This window comes from Galeopterus variegatus, unplaced genomic scaffold (assembly GCF_000696425.1).
Source record: "Galeopterus variegatus unplaced genomic scaffold, G_variegatus-3.0.2 Scaffold4539, whole genome shotgun sequence".
Classification (NCBI taxonomy): Eukaryota; Metazoa; Chordata; class Mammalia; order Dermoptera; family Cynocephalidae; genus Galeopterus; species Galeopterus variegatus.
The window spans coordinates 115,206-132,817 of NW_007730650.1; the positions used below are offsets into that span (position 1 = coordinate 115,206).

A 17,612-nucleotide genomic window follows, 5' to 3' on the forward strand; every position below is an offset into this window, starting at 1 on the left:
TTCATTTACAATAGCATCTGAAAGAATAAAATACCTAGAAATAAATTTAACAAAGGAGGTGAAAGACTTGTGCACTGAAAACTACAAAACATTGCTGAAAGAAATTAAAGACCTAAATAAATGGGAAAACATCTCGTGTTCATGGATTAGAAGATGTAATATTGTTAGGATGGCAATACTCCCCAAAGCAACCTACAGATCTGATGTAATCCGTATCAAAATCTCAGCAGCCTTTTTTGAAGGAATCAAAAAAAACTGATCCTAAAATTGATATGAAATTGCAAGGGACACTGAATAGCCAAAACAAACTCTCATACTTCCCTATATCAAAACTTTACAAAGCTACAATAATTAAAACAGTGTGGGGCTGACCCCGTGGCTCACTTGGGAGAGTGCGGCTCTGGGAGTGCAGTGGCACTCCCGCTGCGGGTTCGGATCCTATGTAGGGGTGGCCGGTGCGCTCACTGGCTGAGCGCGGTGTGGGCGACACCAAGCCAGGGTTGCTATCCCCTTACCAGTCACAAAAAAGACGGAAAAGGGGCCGGCCCGGTGGCGCACTGGATAAGTGCGCCGCTTGGGAAGTGCGGCGGCGCTCCCGCCCGAGGGTTCGGATCCCACATACAGACCAGTTCCCACTCACTGGCTGAAGCGATCCGTTGCCGGACACGGAAAAAGACAAAAAAAAAAAAAAAGACGGAAAAAAAAAACCCAGTGTGGTACTGCATAATATAGACAGACCAGTGGGATAGAATTGAGGGTCTAGAAATAAACCATATATCTATTGTCAATTAGTGTTTGACAAGGGTGTCAAGACCATCCAACTGGGAAAGAACAGTCTTCAACAAATGGTGCTGGGACAACTGGATAGCTACACACAAAAGAATGAAGTTGTACCCTACTGTACTCCATATACAAAAATAAACTGAAATCACCCAAATGTAAGAACTAGAGCTATAAAACTATAAGAACTAAAACTATAAAACTCTTAGAAGAAAATAGGGGCAAACAAGGTTATCTTCATGACCTTGGATTTGGCAATGGTTTCTTAAACATGACATCAAAAGGGGGGTGGGTGAGGGGCCCCCTCTCAGGGAGGTGGCAGGAGGTGGTGGCTCAGAGCATGGACTCTGGGGTACAGATGTCTGGGTGTGAATCCTCTTTGTTTCCACGTGGTCCTGGATGAGTTACCTAACTTCTCTACACCACAGTTTTCTCATGTGAAGAGGACAAAGGACAGTACTTCACTGGGTTGTGCAAATTAAGCAAGATCGTGCATTGCTGGTGACTCCAGGGAGAGCTCGGTCCATGTGTGTGCTTAGCACTGGGAAAACACTGTTCTGGGTCACCCAGGCCCAGCTTCATCCCAGCCCAGAGGGTGAGCAGGAGCTGTCATGGCTCCAGAGCGGATGTCTCCATGCCTTCAGTTTCTCTGAAGGATGGATTGAGGACCTGGGCCTGGAAAACCCTTCGTTCCTGGTGCTTGGGGACTCCAGGGAGGCTGAGAGGTGCTGGACGGGGGAGGTGGGGAGGGGCCAGGCTGCATGTTTCTCTGCCTGGCTTTGTTTTCTGGCCCTGGATTTGCCAGTGAGGCTGGTGGATGGGCCTCGAGGACACGGGACAGAGCAGAGGAGCAGGCCCCACCACACTGTTGAGCAGGACACAGCTGGGGAGGAAGGCCCCTGCCACAGCTGCCAGTGCCAGGCCCCCATGGGGGACCCGTAGGGCATCACAGAGCCACTGGGGCTGAGCTGCAGAGACAGAGATCATTACTGGAGCTGGTGCAGACAGGGAAGGAGGGCCTTCTGGAAGAAGAGGCCCCCAGGAGGGGTGAAGAGCATAAAAGAGAGGGCCCAAGTGGGAGCCTCCCTGACCCTGCCTCAGTTTACAGCTTGCCCTCACACCGTCCTGCTCTCCTCTGTGCTTCAGAGCCCTGTGATACTGCAGGGTCATGCTCCCCATTCCAAAGGGGAAGAAACCGAGGCACAGAGCACTGGAGACGGCTTGCCCAAGGTGACAGTCAAGTCTCCAGGCCATGAGGGGCCAGGCAGTGTGGAAACAGAGAGGAAGCCATGCACCACCCTGAATTGCAGGAACCTGCCTATGCCTCGGACCCCCTCCTTACCTGATGGGGCCTGACATCATGGGAGGCTTGTCTGGCAGGAGTGGGAGGGGGCTGTGTCTGAAAGGGGGGGTGCCAGATGGGCCCACATCCATACTCAGGGATCCAATTTGCCCTGCCACCTCCCCAGGGCCCTGCCCAAGTGCCACACTCTGGACCAAGCAAGCCTGGCTCTGTCTCATGTTCTCCTGGCTCCGGGCCACTGGGGCATGACTCAATCTCCTGGCTAAGCTGGCAGCGTCTCTTGACCACTAGCCCTGACATCTAATTACTGCACAGCTGAAGGAGGCAGCAGCTCACAGCATGGGCTGGGTTGGGCTTTTCTGCTGGAACCAAGCTGCAAGCTGCCAGTGCACTGGAGAGAGGGGACACCCAGCAGTGGCCTTTGCTGCCTAAGAGCCTGATTCCAGGACAGAAATGTGTGTCCCGGGCTCAGTATATGACTCAGGAGACGGAGGGCCTCCCCTAGCCCCCCAGATGCTGGACTTAGTCACTAAAACTGCCTCTCAGGGTGTCTGTGTGTGTGCACACACGTATGGCATGTGTGTGTGTGCAGGAGCCAGGGAGCCACTGGTTCAGGGCTCTTCTGGGCAGAGTAGGAAAGCATGCCCTGAGCCGCCTCTGAAGAAAGGGACTCCAGAAGGCAAGACTAGAACGGGAAGGATACTTAGATACATCCTTGGGATGATCTATTTGTGGTACACATGGGGAAACTGAGGGCCAGGGACAGGAAGCAGTGGGTGCAAACCCACACAGCTGGAGGGCTGGACAGCTAGGGTGGCAGGAGGGACCTTGGCAGGACCCCCAGGCAACACACAGTTCCACAAACTTCCCCAAAGACACAACCTTCTCACTAGCTGCTGTTGGCAGCTCATTAAAAACATTCTCTTAAATGTAAGAGTTGAAACAATAAAACTTGTAGAAGAAAATACAGGCATAAACCTTTATGAACTTGGATTAGACAATGGTTTTGGAGCCACGATACCAAAAATACAAACAACAAGAGAAAAAACAGATAAAACTGGACTTCATCAAAATTAATAAATTTTGTGTTTCAAAGGACATTAAAAAGAAAGTGAAAAGACCCATTGAATGAGAGAAAATTTTTGTAAATAATAACTCTGATAAGGAACTTGCATCGAAAACATACAGAGAACTCCTTCAACTCAACAACAGAGAGACACAACCCAATTCAAAAATGGGTAAAGGACTTGAATAGGCATTTCTCAAAGAAGATATATAAACAGCCAATAAGCACATGAAAAGATGCTCGATGTCATTAGTCACTGGGGAAATGAAAATCAAAATTACGGGGCCGGCCCGGTGGCGCACTCAGAGTGCAGCACTTGGGAGTGTGGTGGCGCTCCCGCCAAGGGTCGGCACTCCCGCCAAGGGTTCGGATCCCACATAGAGACCGGTCCGCTCACTGGTTGAGCGCAGTGCGGACGTGACACCGAGGGTTGCGATCCCGTTGCCAGTCGCGGTACGGGCGCGACACCAAGGGTTGCGATCCCATTACCAGTCACGAAAAAAGACAAAAAAAGGAAAAAAAAATTACAATGAAATACCATTTCATACCCACTAGGGTGGTTAAAAAGATGGACAGTAAGTGTTGAGAATGTAGCGAAATTGGGGTCTTTGTACTCTGCTGATGGGAATGTGAAATGGTACGGCTGCTATGGAAGACAGTCTGGCAGTTCCTCAAAAGGTTAAACCTAGAGTTACCATACGACCCAGCAATTCCACTTCTAGGTATATATCCAAGAAAAGGAAACCATATGTCCACACAAAAACTTACCCATCAATGCTGATAGCAGCACTATCTAAATAGCCAAAAGGTGGAAACAACCCAAATGTCCATCAACTGATGAATGGATAAACAACATGTGGTATATCCACACATCGGGAAGTTATTCAGCGATAGAAAGGAATGAAGCACTGACACACGCTACAACCATGGGTGAACTTTGAAAACATCATGCTAAGAGAAAGAAGCCAGACACCAAAGGTCATATGTTGTATGATTCCATGTATATGAAATGCCCAGAATAGGCAAATCCATAGAGACAGAAATTAGATTAGTGGTTGCCTGGGGCTGGGTTGAAAATAGAGAGTGACTTCTTTTTGGGGAGAATAAAAATGATCTAAAATTGATCACAGCTCATGAATATGCTGAAAACCACTGAACTGTATATTTTAAATGGGTGAAACATGTGGAGTGTGACTTATATGTCAATGAAGTTGTAATAAGACAAAATAAACAAATAAAAACTGATCCTGCCTCTTGTACCCACTAAGATTTACAAGATTCCAAATGTGGAAACTGGTAGGGCGCCTCAGTGGCACTGTCTGGGGGATGACACCCAGCTCACCTCTAAGTGTCTCTCTGTCACAAATGTCCTTCCCAGTGTCTAAAAGCTCAGTTTTCTGTTTGAGGTGCTAGTGACTTTAAGCCCAGCATCTGTTTCCATGGTGACATGATGGCATTGCCAAGGACCTCTTTGGTCAGCTTCCTGGACAGCAGGTACACACAAGCACACACCATGTGTGTGCCCCAGTATGTACACACCTATGCACACAGATGTGCATGTGTAAACAGGTGCTCCCAATGGCACTGCCTCACCCTGGGACATGACCCTCTCTAGAGCACAAAGATGTGCTATATCTCTACGGTCCAGAGCAACTGAGTCACCTTCAGAAAAAAAAAAAAAGAAAAGACCCTGGTGAGGCCACACATGGAGTCAGAGCAGGAGTTTGCCATCCCTCCTCTTTAACAGAGCTCCTAGAATGTGGACCAGATTCATGATGAAAGCAGCTACCATTTCCCAGACACTTCTAAGGTCTTTAATAAGCTGTTGCCTCTTGTGGTAGCACAAGCACAAATAAATGAAGCTAAGTGCTTTGCACGTACATTCTCCTTTAGTTACTGCAGCACCCCTTGAGAAAGGCATGGTACTGCTACTATCCCCCATTTGCAGATGAGAAGGTCAAGGCTAAAAGAGCTGGTGACTTGTCCAAGGTTGCACAGTTGCAGAGCTGGGCCTTGAACTCAGACCCTGTTTGATTCCAGGCCTGCTCAGCCCACAGCCCTGGAGCTGCCTCAAGGAAAACTCCTCAGCCTGAGGTAGGTGCTCAGTAAATATCTACTTAAGCAAAGAAATGGATTCTTGTCCAAACTCTGTGACAAACTCCCTCTCATCCTGGACAAGTCACTTCTCTCTGGTCCCAGTTCCCCAAACTAGAAGTGGGGATGGGCTACCATCTGCCCAAGCCCTGCTGTAGTAGACTGAGATGCAAGCCTCCCTTCTCAATTCGTGTTCACCCAGACATCAGAGTGTGACCTTATTTGGAAATAGGGTCCTTGCAGATGTAATTGGAGTGATGCTGCCTCAAGCCAAGGAATGGCTGGAGCCACCAGGAGCTGGAAGAGACGAGGAAAGACCCTCCCCTAGAGCCTTTGGAGGGAGTGAAGCTCTGTGGACACCTTGATTTCTGGCTTCTTGCATCCAGAAACATGAGAGAATAAATTTCTGTTGTTTTAAGCCACCCAGTTCGTGGTTCTTTGTTACGGCAGCACAGGAAGTTGATATACTTGGGTGCAGGTCAGAGGGGCAGGGCCACCTGCAGGAGTTTCTGAGGGCTGCGGGGGTGGGGGCGTGCCTTGCCCACCAGGTAGCTGAGGGTGGAGAAGGGATAGGGAAGGCCATGGAGGGCCCTTCCACCTGGCCTCCCTGCAGTGCTGGGGTGGCTGTGCAGAAGCCCCCTGCCCACTCTGGCAGACCTTGGCCCCGCCTGGGAAGCCAGCATGTCCACCCCCAAACTCCCTCCACAGGCTTTAGGGAGAATCCCTCTTTGCCCCTTCCACTTCTGGTGGCTCCAGAAATCCTTGCTGTTCCTTGGCTTGCAGCAGCACCATTCCACTCTCTTCCCCTGTCTTCTCAGTTTCTCTCTCTGTTCTCTCCTCTTCTTATAAAGACAACAATCATTCAACTTAGGGTCCACCCTAAATCCACGATGATCTCATCCTTAACTAATTACATCTGCAGACTCTAGTTCCAAATAAGGTCATGTTCTAAGGTTGCAGGTGGATGTGAATTTTGGGGACACTAGTCAACCAGCTGGTGAGCACCCACAATGGCCTCCTGTGAGTGAGCTTCAGCCTGCCTGTAGGATGAACAGGAGCACCACGGTGCTGACCTGCAATTGCCCGACAGGTGAGCCTCTTGCCTCCTGGTGGGTTCTTCTCTGCCTCCTGCCCAGCTACAGAAGCCTCTGTCACCAGCACTTTCCCTAGCATGTGGGGACTCCTTGGGCTGACTGCACCACCCTGGCCTTGCTGCCTGCGGGTAACCTTGTGTGCCTATGAGTACATGAGTACTGGGGAGCATGGGGTAGAGCTGTGTAGGAGACAGAACAGGCTTTAGAGTCAGATGGGGACAGAGGGCATCTCTGTTCCAATCCTCAACAGCTGTGCAGGGAAGGCAGGAAATGGGGTGGACTAGGAGATCTCAAAGTGCTCCATTCTAAGCAGTGTGGAAAGACAGCAAGCCATATCTCCATACAAAGACTGGCTTTATCAGGCCAGCTGTGTACCCTTAGGAAAGTTCCTTGACATCTCTGAGCCTCAAGCTCTCATCTGTGAGATGGAGATAAATACTACCAACTTTGCAGGTTACTGTAAGGATTAGAGCATGTAATAATTGTTCAGGCTCTGGGCACCCAGGCTGCCATCATCTCCTGGCGATGGTTATGGTCACTTGCTGGACATGGATATGGTGGGCTGCTGAGCGGCACGAGGGCATTGGTGGCATGACCCTCCCTAGGCTGAGCCCTGGCTCCCCACCTGCTGCAGCCGACCAGGGTGCCTGTCCTCACAGCTGCAGCTGTCATGTCACTAGGAGCTAGCTCTTCTTGAATCATTCTGCTCTCTGCCCACACAGGAAGCCACCCCCTCGTCCCTGCCAACCAATCCCATAAGCAGCGCTGTGGTGCCTCCCAGAGACAGGTCCAGTCCCCCTGGGGCTGAAGACAGGGGGAAGGATGCTGAGACCACACAACCCCTGAAAGCAGCTGCTCTCAGAGCTGTCCAGGGTCCTGGCCACGCTGCCTCTGCTGGGCTCCTCCTCAGGTGGATGGCGCTCTTCCAGCCAGGCCGGCTGTTTTTCTTTTGTAAACGTTCCCACCATGTGTACTGAGTGCTGCCCAGGCACAGTGCTAGGCATGTTGACATGCAAGCCCAGTCCATCTTTTTTACCCCTTTACAGAGAGGCTGCTAGTTCAGAGGGAAGGCTGGTCCCAGCTGCCACCAACTGGGAAGCAGCCAACGTGGCACACGAACCAAGGTCTTCTCTGTTCCCCCCACAAACACGCAGCAGCCCTGCCTGAAGCCCTCTCCAGCTTGCAAGGCCCGGTTGAGAATGTGTGCTCTCTTGGGTGGCACACGAACCAAGGTCTTCTCTGTTCCCCCCACAAACACGCGGCAGCCCTGCCTGAAGCCCTCTCCAGCTTGCAAGGCCCGGTTGAGAATGTGTGCTCTCTTGGAGCGTTTGCCCGAAGCCCATGTGAAAAGCCAGCTCCCTGGCTCCCGGGCCCTTGCTGTTCCCACCTGTTCTTCAGCGTACGAACCTAGCTCCCCAGAGTGTAACCCAGTCCTTGGCACAAGGCAGGGTACAGTAGAGCCTGGTGAATTTAACTGACTTTTTTTTTTCCACTTTTTTTGTCTTTTTTCATGTCCGGCAACGGATCGCAACCCTCAGTGTCGCGCCCGCGCCTCCCACTTTTTTTGTCTTTTTTCATGTCCGGCAACGGATCGCGACCCTCGGTGCTGCACCTGCACCTCGCTCAGCCAGTGAGCGGGAACCGGTCTGTATGTGGGATCCGAACTCTCGGCGGGAGCGCCACCGCGCTTCCCAAATGGCGCACTGTAGCAGTGCGCCACCGGGCCGGCCCCTTAACTGACTTTTTTAACAGCACTATTGAGGTATGACTGACATACGCTAAACTGTACATAGGTGAAGGTACTGTGGTGATTTTGACATATGTTCACACCCATGAATCCATCACCCCATGGTGACATGAGCCTCAGGGACTCTGGGTCCAAGGCAGGTAGGATGAAAGCTGGAGCAGGAGCAGAGGGAGTTGGGCCTGAGAGGCAGACAGAGGTCGGTGGGTGGGAAGAGTGAGTGCACCAGGCCCTGGAACAGCAGGGAGGACTGCCTGGAGGAGGGGCATTCATGCCACCCTGTTGGATGGGCAAGATGTCAGGAGACAGAAATTGTGCTGACAGTGGGTGTCTCTGTGACAGGAAGGGCACAGGGCAGCATCTGGGGTTCTAGCCCCAAATTGGGATGGTCCAACCCTTGCTCCCCTGCCCCACCTGCTCTGCCTCAGGCCTGGCAGCCACAGGGCACATCCTACCAGGACCCTCTCAGAGGAGCCTGGGAGGAGGAGGAAGGGGTGGGGAGATCAGCAGCACCTCTGAGTCTCCCCCAGGCAGCTGATTCTGCCCTGATCTAGAAAGGGGTGCTTCCTTTTCCTCTCCCACTCTCACCTCTGAGGTGGAAGCAGCTTCCCCCAGGCCCCACCAAGAGACCCAGAGTTCTCCAGGGCCAGAGAGGCTGCCTGGGGCTGGGGAGGTCTGAGTTCCAACCCTAGCCCTGTGGGCCTCAATTTCCCCATCTGCAAAATGGGAAACTGATTTTTAAGAGCCTTTCTGGGCTGATGCTCTGAGAGAGGCTAGCTTATGCTACAGATAAAGAAATGAAGGCTTGGAAAGGCTCAACCACTCACTTACCACCTCTTCACTTGCCAATGACTGAGCTAGAACTCAAACCAGGGTCAGTCTGGCCCTAAAAGCCTACACTTTCTCCAACAGACCACATCTTTCAGCTGTGTTCTCACCTGGAAACAGACCAACTTCAATCCCCAGCCATGCTTGCAGACACCCACTCTGGGGTTCCCAATTGCAAATGCATAACTCATGGCCCCTTGACTTCCCAGTGGCTGCACTGCCTGCCCCTCGTGGAGACTAAACCCTCCCCTGCCTTCCCGCCAGTATGGGCCACGACGAAGGGTTGGGAGATGGTACCTCAGCGCCCAGGCAGATCCTGGGTCCCCCCACAGGTGACCTGGTCTCAGAGGAAGGGGTTATGCTGGCATCAAGAGCAGCTGGAGAGGCGCCCCTTCGGGTCTTGTGGCCCATGAGCCTCTCTCAAGCTGACGAGAACCAGGGTGTGAGCATGTGTGTGTAGGTGCATGTGTGCATGTGCGCATGTGCGCATGTGCATGTATGTGTCTGTCTATGGACACACAAGTACATGTGCACCAGGGCTGTGGACAGGAAGGGAGGAGCAGCAGCCCACATGCTCTGCAGAGGACACCAGGCCAGGGGCAGGGAAAAGACACATGACACTGCCTCTGCCATAAGGACCTCACTGTCTGGCAGGGGACAGAGACAGACAGATTTACAACCACAAAAAAGAGGAAAGTGCTGAGTTCCCAGGCACAGGACAGACATGAAGCTGCGGGGATTCAAAGAAAGAAACCACCTCATGCTGCCCATGGAGACCAGAAAAACCACAGAGAAGAAAGCAGCATTTGGGCTGGTCTGAAAGATGGGCAGAAAGACACTTTGCAACTGACTGGGGTTTCTTTTATTTCAAAACACACCCACTAGGATGGCATTAATTAAAAAAAAAGGAGAATGAGATGCATTGGTGAGGATGTGGAGAAGCTGAAACCTGGTGGGAATGTGACACGGTGCAGACACCATGGAAAACAATCTGGCAGTTCTTCAAAATGTTGAACAGAGTTACCATATGATCCAGCAATTCCATTCCCAGGTGTAGACCCACACGAAATGAAAACAGGGACTCAGACAGAGAGTTGTGTGTTAATGTTAACTCAAATATCCATCAACGGATGAACAGATACACAAAATGTGGCAGGCATACCCCTGCAATGGGATACTATGATTCAGCGATAAAAAGGAACGAAGCACTGATACACACATGGATGAGCCTTGAAAAACATCATGCTGAGTGAAAGAAGCCACACACAAAAGGCCACATATCATATGACTCCATTTGTCTGAAATGTCCAGAATAGGCAAGTCCACAGAGAGTAGATCAGTGGTTGCTGGGGGCTGGGGGTGGGAATGGGGAGTGGGAAATGACTGCTGATGGGTATGGGGCTTCTTTCTGGGGTGATGAAGACATTTTCGAACTAGACAGAGGTGGTGGTTGCACAGCACTGTGAATGTGCTAAATGCCACTGAGTTGTTCACTTTAAAGTGTGATGTGAATTTCACCCCCATAAAAGCAAAGCAAACCAACACCCAATCAAAGAAGCCTAAAGCCTCCAATCTGAGCAGAATTGCTTCCAAGTTTGATAGACAGCCGACAGCTCAAGCCCTGTCCTGTGCAGAGGCTGGGCAGGCCAGTGACTTGCCCTCAGAGAGTTCATGATCAATGGGTGCAACAATGTCCCTGAGCTCGTTTTGTCAGAGCTGTGACAGGGTGCTGTGGCATTGAGAACGCAGCCATGCATCTGCCTGTCCTGTTCTGTGACTCAGCTGTGACAGTGCTGGCTGGGGGCCCTAAGGACACAGGAAACTTCCCAGTTGGTGTCTCTAGCACGAACCTGTGGGCTCCCTAATATGGAGCCATGGTAATGACATTGAAGACTGTGGCACCTTGGACACAGTGATTCAGTTCTTAGACCAGGGACAGCACACACCAAGGACACAGGTACAGCACACCAGCATCTGATCCCTACCTGCCATCAACCCATCCACCTGCCCCAACAGTCATCTCTGGGGGCTCAGATAGAACCGCTGGATGCCAGCCTGCTGCCTATGAGAGCTGCCCTTCAGGAAGCCCCACAGCCTTCCCAGAGGGAAGCAGACCGCCCAGCCCAGCCTGAGCAGGGAGCTCACAACCATGCTCCCCAACCAGCCCTCCAAGCATGCTGGTGCTCGCCATAGTAATACCTTTCCTGGCGATACCTGGCTGGTTTCACCTTTCCATTTGGACAGGAAAGCAGATGTGTGCACATACGCTTGCTCACCCAGAGATGCACAGGGAAAGACCCTGGAAACTCAGATGCACAGGGAAAGACCCTGGAAACTCAGAGCAACAGAAATGAGTCCAGCCAGCACTTAGAGGCCGTGCTGGCTAGAGGGAGGCCATCCATGAAGGGTGTGAGAGTTGGACGCTCATGACCCGCAAGGTGGGAGACGGTTCTATTTTCTGTTGCAAGCCCAGTTAACAGAGTTCAAGGCTCATCAAAAGACACTGCACATGTGTTGGCTCGACGGGAGGAGCCTGGGCTGTGTGGAGTGGAGGAAGGTTTGAGTATCACATGGGGGGTTGTGCGATGCTTGACAATTACATTCATTGGAGTCTTTTTTTTTTTTTTTTTTTTAAAAGATGACCGGTAAGGGGATCTCAACCCTTGACTTGGTGTTGTCAGCACCATGCTCAGCCAGTGAGTGAACCGGCCATCCCTATATGGGATCCAAACCCGGGGCCTTGGTGTTATCAGCACCGCACTCTCCTGAGTGAGCCACGGGCCGGCCCATTGAAGTCTTAAGAATAGATGTTCCAAAAAAAAAAAAAAAAATCAAAAGATGGGGTGGAAATGGCAGGTGCTTTGAGGAGCCCAGTGTGGACGAGATTCTGTGCTTGAGGAAAGCTCTAGGTTATCCTAGAGGCTGGAGGTCAGTCCTCCTGGATTCAGACCGTCCACCCAGGAGGCCAGGGGCATTGAGGGGCTGCCTGCTGTGGTCTGGGCTCACCCTGGCTTGGGTGGGAATTGAGGACACAGTGGCTTTGGCAAGTCTTAAGAATAGATGTTCCTAAAAAAAAAAAAAAAATCAAAAGATGGGGTGGAAATGGCAGGTGCTTTGAGGAGCCCAGTGTGGACGAGATTCTGTGCTTGAGGAAAGCTCTAGGTTATCCTAGAGGCTGGAGGTCAGTCCTCCTGGATTCAGACCGTCCACCCAGGAGGCCAGGGGCATTGAGGGGCTGCCTGCTGTGGTCTGGGCTCACCCTGGCTTGGGTGGGAATTGAGGACACAGTGGCTTTGGCAGATCATCCAGGCCCTTGTACTGGCTGAGCTATTTCCACAGTGCTCAGAGTAGGGGGCTGATTTAAGCCTCTTCCTCTTTCCTCGCTCTAGAAATAATTAAGGGGTAAGTGGTTCAAGAGGGAATTGAGTGGTGCTTCTGAAGCAGCTCAGAGCAAACACCCCCCAGAGAGGCTGGATTCACCTCTTGTTCTCTTCCCAGCCAAGCCTCCCATGCAGGTGTGTGTGTGGGGGGTCTGGCCCAACTCTAGTAGCCCAGGCAAGCCCAGGAGTGGGAGGTGGAGACCCTGCCAGCCGAGTCTCTCTCCGTGTACCAACAGCTCCGTGTGATGTGTGATGAGGGGGCTACACAGCAAGAAGCCAGACTGAGACCACCCCACTTTGTAGCAGGGACAGGAGGCACCAATGTGCCTGCCAGAGGCAGGCTGAGAGCAGGTTCACAACCAGTGTGGGAGGCCCTGAGACCCTCAACTTGGAGGAAAGCTGCCGGGCTGGGCCAAGGGCCAGCAAGAAGCCAGCAGGACAGCTGTGATGGGAACTCTGCAGGGCAGGGACCTCAGTGGGACCCCAGCAAGTGAGAGCGGTGGTCACATCTAGCATCTGGGCCAGAAGCACCAGATTCTGGGACTCCTCATCACATGTTCTGGGGTGGTCAGGCACTGAGCAGGGAGACTAGCCATGTCTCCAGGGAGTGGATAATATTCTCTAATCACAGGAACCCGTCATCCTCCAACTCCTTTGTGACTCTATAAATTAGCCACATATCCAACACTGCTGCCTTGCAGTGAGGAAAGCGGGATCCTGGGAGCCAGGAGATGGGCTGTGTGTTCCTGGGCATTTAACTTCTCTGGGCCTCACACCTTTCTGTCTGTCAAATGGGGTGTTGGACTGAATGTGTCTGGCCCCAACCCAATTCTTATGTTGAAGCCTTAACCCCCAGTGTGATGGTATCTCGAGATGGGGCCTTTGGGAGGTGATTAGGCTTTGATGAGGTTATGAAGGTAGAGCCCTCATGATGGGGTTGGTGTCTTCGGAAGAAGAGAAAAAGACACCAGAGCTCTCTCCCTCTCTCTTTGTCGTGCGAGAACACAGGGAGAACACGCTGTGTACAAGCCAGGGGGAGAATCTGCCAGGCCTTGACCTGGGACTTCTGGCCTCCAGAACTGTGAGGAATAAGTTCCTGTTAATTAAGCCCCCAGTCTATGGTATTTGGTGATGGCAGCCTGAGCTGATTACGACATGGGGACAGTATCTGGACCAGTGAGAATTTGAGTGCTGAATGCAAGGGAGGGTGTTAGTGTTCTAAGTGCCAGGGACACAGGGCTGGCGAGACAACCTGATGCCACTAACACCCACGAAGCACCACCATGTACCTGGCATCATGCATGGGAGCAGGAAGTCCAGATCAATTCAGACACTTGTTAGGAGCCTGGGGTGGACACTGCACTGTGAAGGCCATGATGTCACACACCCACATGCAGTTACCTGTGCGCCCTCATGGTGGCTTGCCCCATGACCTGTACCTGTATCATGTACAGCTGGGCAATGCGGTACTCCTCCACAGTCATCGGCAGAGGAATCCGATATTCCTTTATAATCATCTTGGAGTCCACGCCTTCCCAGCGATGGGGAACTGCGAGTTGGGACTTCTACACGAGGTTCCTTAAATAACCATGACAAAATTCACCAAGGACCCCTAAAAGAGAGAGAGAACAGTACAGTCACTTTCTGCACAGAGGGACAGCCTGGACTAGCCCTGAGGCTAGAGTTCTGGTCTGGACTCTGGCATGAGCCAACCTGCCTCTCTGTCCATCCTCCATTTTCCGTCACTTTCTGCACAGAGGGACAGCCTGGACTAGCCCTGAGGATAGAGTTCTGGTCTGGACTCTGGCATGAGCCAACCTGCCTCTCTGTCCATCCTCCATTTTCCTCGTGTGCTAAGTGATCTTCCAGATCTGCCGAAAAACCAAGTGAGAGGCTGTGTGTAAACTCTGATCAACAGCCCCAGGGAAGTAAAGGATTGTCACCCTATTAGCAAGGGCCAGGGAAAGAGCTCCATGCTCTTGTTTTACTCACAGTCCTAACAAGCTGCAGCATTGGTTTTCTAATTCTGTAGCGGCAACCCTGGGCTGCAGCAAGGAACAATGGCTGGTCATGGGAAAGAAGGCAGATCAAACAAGACTAAGAAAATTAGATGCAAGAGACTTAACAGTCGGCAGCCTGAGCCTCTTCAGTGTTGGGGCAATCAGTCCTGTTCATGTACAGATGGCATCACTGTGTTCTTGCAGAAGACCCTAAAGTTTGGTTTCAGTTCAATTCGATAATAAACATTTAGGGCTGGCCAGTTAGATCACTTGGTTGGGGCACAGCCTTGCAACACCAAGGTCAAGAGTTCAGATAATAAACATTTATTAGCCCCTGTTCTTTTTTTCTTTTTTTCTTTCTTTCTTTCTTTCTTTTTTTTTCTTTTGGCGTCTGGATGGTACAGGGATCAAACCCTGGACCTTTGTGTTATCAGCACCATGCTATGACCACCCGAGCCAACTGATCTGCCCTGGAACCAATTTTAAAGTTGACATTGGGCAAGGAAGGTCTCTGAGGTAGAAGAGACAAAGAAGATAAGCAAACGGTGTATTCCCAGTAACTTCTATTTAAGATGACAAAGATTACATCTGATGAAGATTTGCACCTAACACAATCAAATTTTTAAAAACGTACTTAGTGCTTGAAGGAGGCACACTCACAGTTACTGGAAATGGCATCACCTGTTATAATCCAAGCCCTAGATGGCTGAGGCTTTGCTGTAAATATCACTTGTTACCTCCACAGGTTATGTGCTATGAACTTGAAGCTAGTGAAGTTTTCCAAGATGGATAGTGGAAGAACTAGGATAGCTTTTTAGAAAGACCCCTCTGAAGATGACAGTCAGGGAGGATTCATGGTGACCACAGGCAGGACACTGGCTAAATGGTAAGAGTAAGGGCCCGGCCAGCCAGGCAGCCTCTGCAAGGCACCAGTCTATATGGGTACAGAAGCATCGTCCAGGCACTAAAGCATTACTGTGCATCTAACAAGACTGAGAAAAGCGTATTTACCAGAACTCTCAGGAAGATCGGCATATAGGGCTGAAAGAAATCCTTTAATAAGCCACTTAGGGAGAGATGCCATGTGAATGGGCTAGAGACAGCAACTGTATTAGCCTGAAATGACCCCCATATTGATCACTTCTTCCCAGCAGGTAGGAATGTAGGAATTCTCAAATCCAGTTGCTTTAAATATAGTCCAAATAAACATATTTTTGGCCAATTAGAGCCTATCTACTATACATACACCATGAAACTACACCCAACATGTGCTAGCCACAGATAAGACAACCCTGGAGCCACAGAAGACCCCAGACCCCTACTACCCTTGGGAGTTCTCTGACTCAGAGACATCACTTGGACCCATAAGCATTCTTCTAGTTCCCCTCTCCCTGGGGAGTCCCTTGTCCTCTCCCCTTCCTGGGAGAACTCTTGCTGGAACTCTTGCTGAAACTCTTGCTGGGAGGGGCTTTCCCTCTCATGCAACCCAGTCAACCCTGAAATCACCACAGTGGGGAGGGATTGCACTCCCCAAAGCCTATGCTCAAGAGAAAAGGGATCATTGCTGGCTTGCTCCAAGGATAGTAGGTCTGGCTACCAGCCTCACGGAATGTGGACATAGGGCCTGAGGGAAAAGCAGAGGCTGAGTGCTGCCCTGGGAGTTCTTCCCCATGGCCCCTTACTCAGCTCTGAGGCCACCTGCCCCAGGCCCACTGTCTACGCTCAAGTCTGGCTGGAAGCTGAGGCCACAGGACAGAGAAGCAAGGGCACAAGCCGCACCGCATCCCACGGGAACGAGAGCCCACTCAGTGGAAGCAGAGTCTAAGTGTGACACCTGGATGGGCTTCTAGCTGGTTAAGAGGGTGGCGCAGGCACCTGCCTTGGGAAACCTCCTCACACAAAGGAGAGAACCGGGTGCTTAGGAGAAGAAGCTGGATGAAATTAGGATTGGAAGCAGGATATGGAAAACTGCGGTTCAGCGGGACCATATTCCCAAAGCTTTTCCACGTGTCTCTTCACTGAAGCCCCAGGATTGGCAGACCCACATGGCACTGTAGAAGTCACAGAAGAGGAAGCTGGAGCTACCATGCACCCCCGGGATATGTGGCACCCACACCTACGTCTGTGGGGCCTCAGGTGTGCTCCTTTACTGCATGGGGTAAATGCAATGGCCCAGAGTGACCTTGAGCAAGTCCTTTGTCATCATCTAAACAACAAAGAGGTCAGACATGTCTCTAAATGTTTTTCAGACACTCCAGGAGTCTAAGCAGTGTCCCCTTCAGAATCTTAACCCCCTACCGTGAGTGACCTGCCTGTGTGCTCACCCACAACCAAACCAGACCATCCTCCTTTCTGTTGGTTTTCTGGCCTGCCAAGTGCTGCTGCAGGCCCACGGGTTAGGGGCGAGGCAGGACCCGCAGGCTGAACTGAGCATATTCCTTAAACACCTCCACCTCCTCAAATCAGCCAGGGATGAAATCTCAGCCTGAGCTAGCACTGAAGACACTGACTTGGGTCTCTGAGAGTATGTGTGTGGACAGGTACATAATGATGCTCCCCACAGACAAGCTGCCAGATGAGCTATAATCACATAGGTGGTGTCTACACCTCCACATGAAGAGAAGGGACAGAGACAGAGAGAGGACACAAACCCAGAGGGCTCAGAAGCCTTTGGTAGCTCCTACCACCAGGGTGGATCTGGGCTAAAGGCAATGCTTAGGGCCAACCGGGGGCAGCAGCCACGCGACCGTTCCAGAACTGCTGAACAACTTGGACAGCCTTTGGTAGCTCCTACCACCAGGGTGGATCTGGGCTAAAGGCAACGCTTAGGGCCAACCGGGGGCAGCAGCCACGCGACCGTTCCAGAACTGCTGAACAACTTGGACGCTTAGGATACAATTCCACCTAACGCTGGGTTGGAGAAAATCAACTGCATTTCTGCCCATGAGGACCTTTATAAAGAGCTACAGAGGTAGGCAGGTACAGAGAAAGATAGAAGAAAAGAATAAATAAATAGTTTTGTACAGTTATAGTTAAGTGCATGGGTGACTAAGAGCAGGAAAGACAGCTCAGGACTTCAGAGTGACACAAAATGTGGTGGGAGGTCACAGTTTGGAGCTCAGTCTGGAATCCAGTGGCAAAACCTGACAATGCCTTTACTAGCTATGGGATCTCCTAGAGCAAGTCTCTGTATCTGCTGAGCCTCCATCTCTCCATATGCAAATGAGGATAATACCACCTGACTTCCAGAGTTTCCAGAGTGTCATTAAAATGAGAAAAGCACAGGTGAAGGGCTCCCCAGCTGCCAGAAGTGGGTGTTTGTC

General features: G+C 51.3%; 1 protein-coding gene across 1 annotated transcript in view; it reads right to left on the reverse strand.

Annotated features, from left to right (window-relative positions):
• PITPNM2 (phosphatidylinositol transfer protein, membrane-associated 2) overlaps window positions 1-17,612 on the reverse strand; it is a 76,052-nt gene that overhangs the window by 23,328 nt on the left and 35,112 nt on the right. Inside the window, exon 2 of the mRNA XM_008587785.1 lies at window positions 13,729-13,901. Within this exon, the coding sequence (XP_008586007.1) occupies window positions 13,729-13,806 (78 nt within the window). The 5' untranslated portion in view covers window positions 13,807-13,901. The remainder of the gene's footprint in view (window positions 1-13,728; window positions 13,902-17,612) is intronic.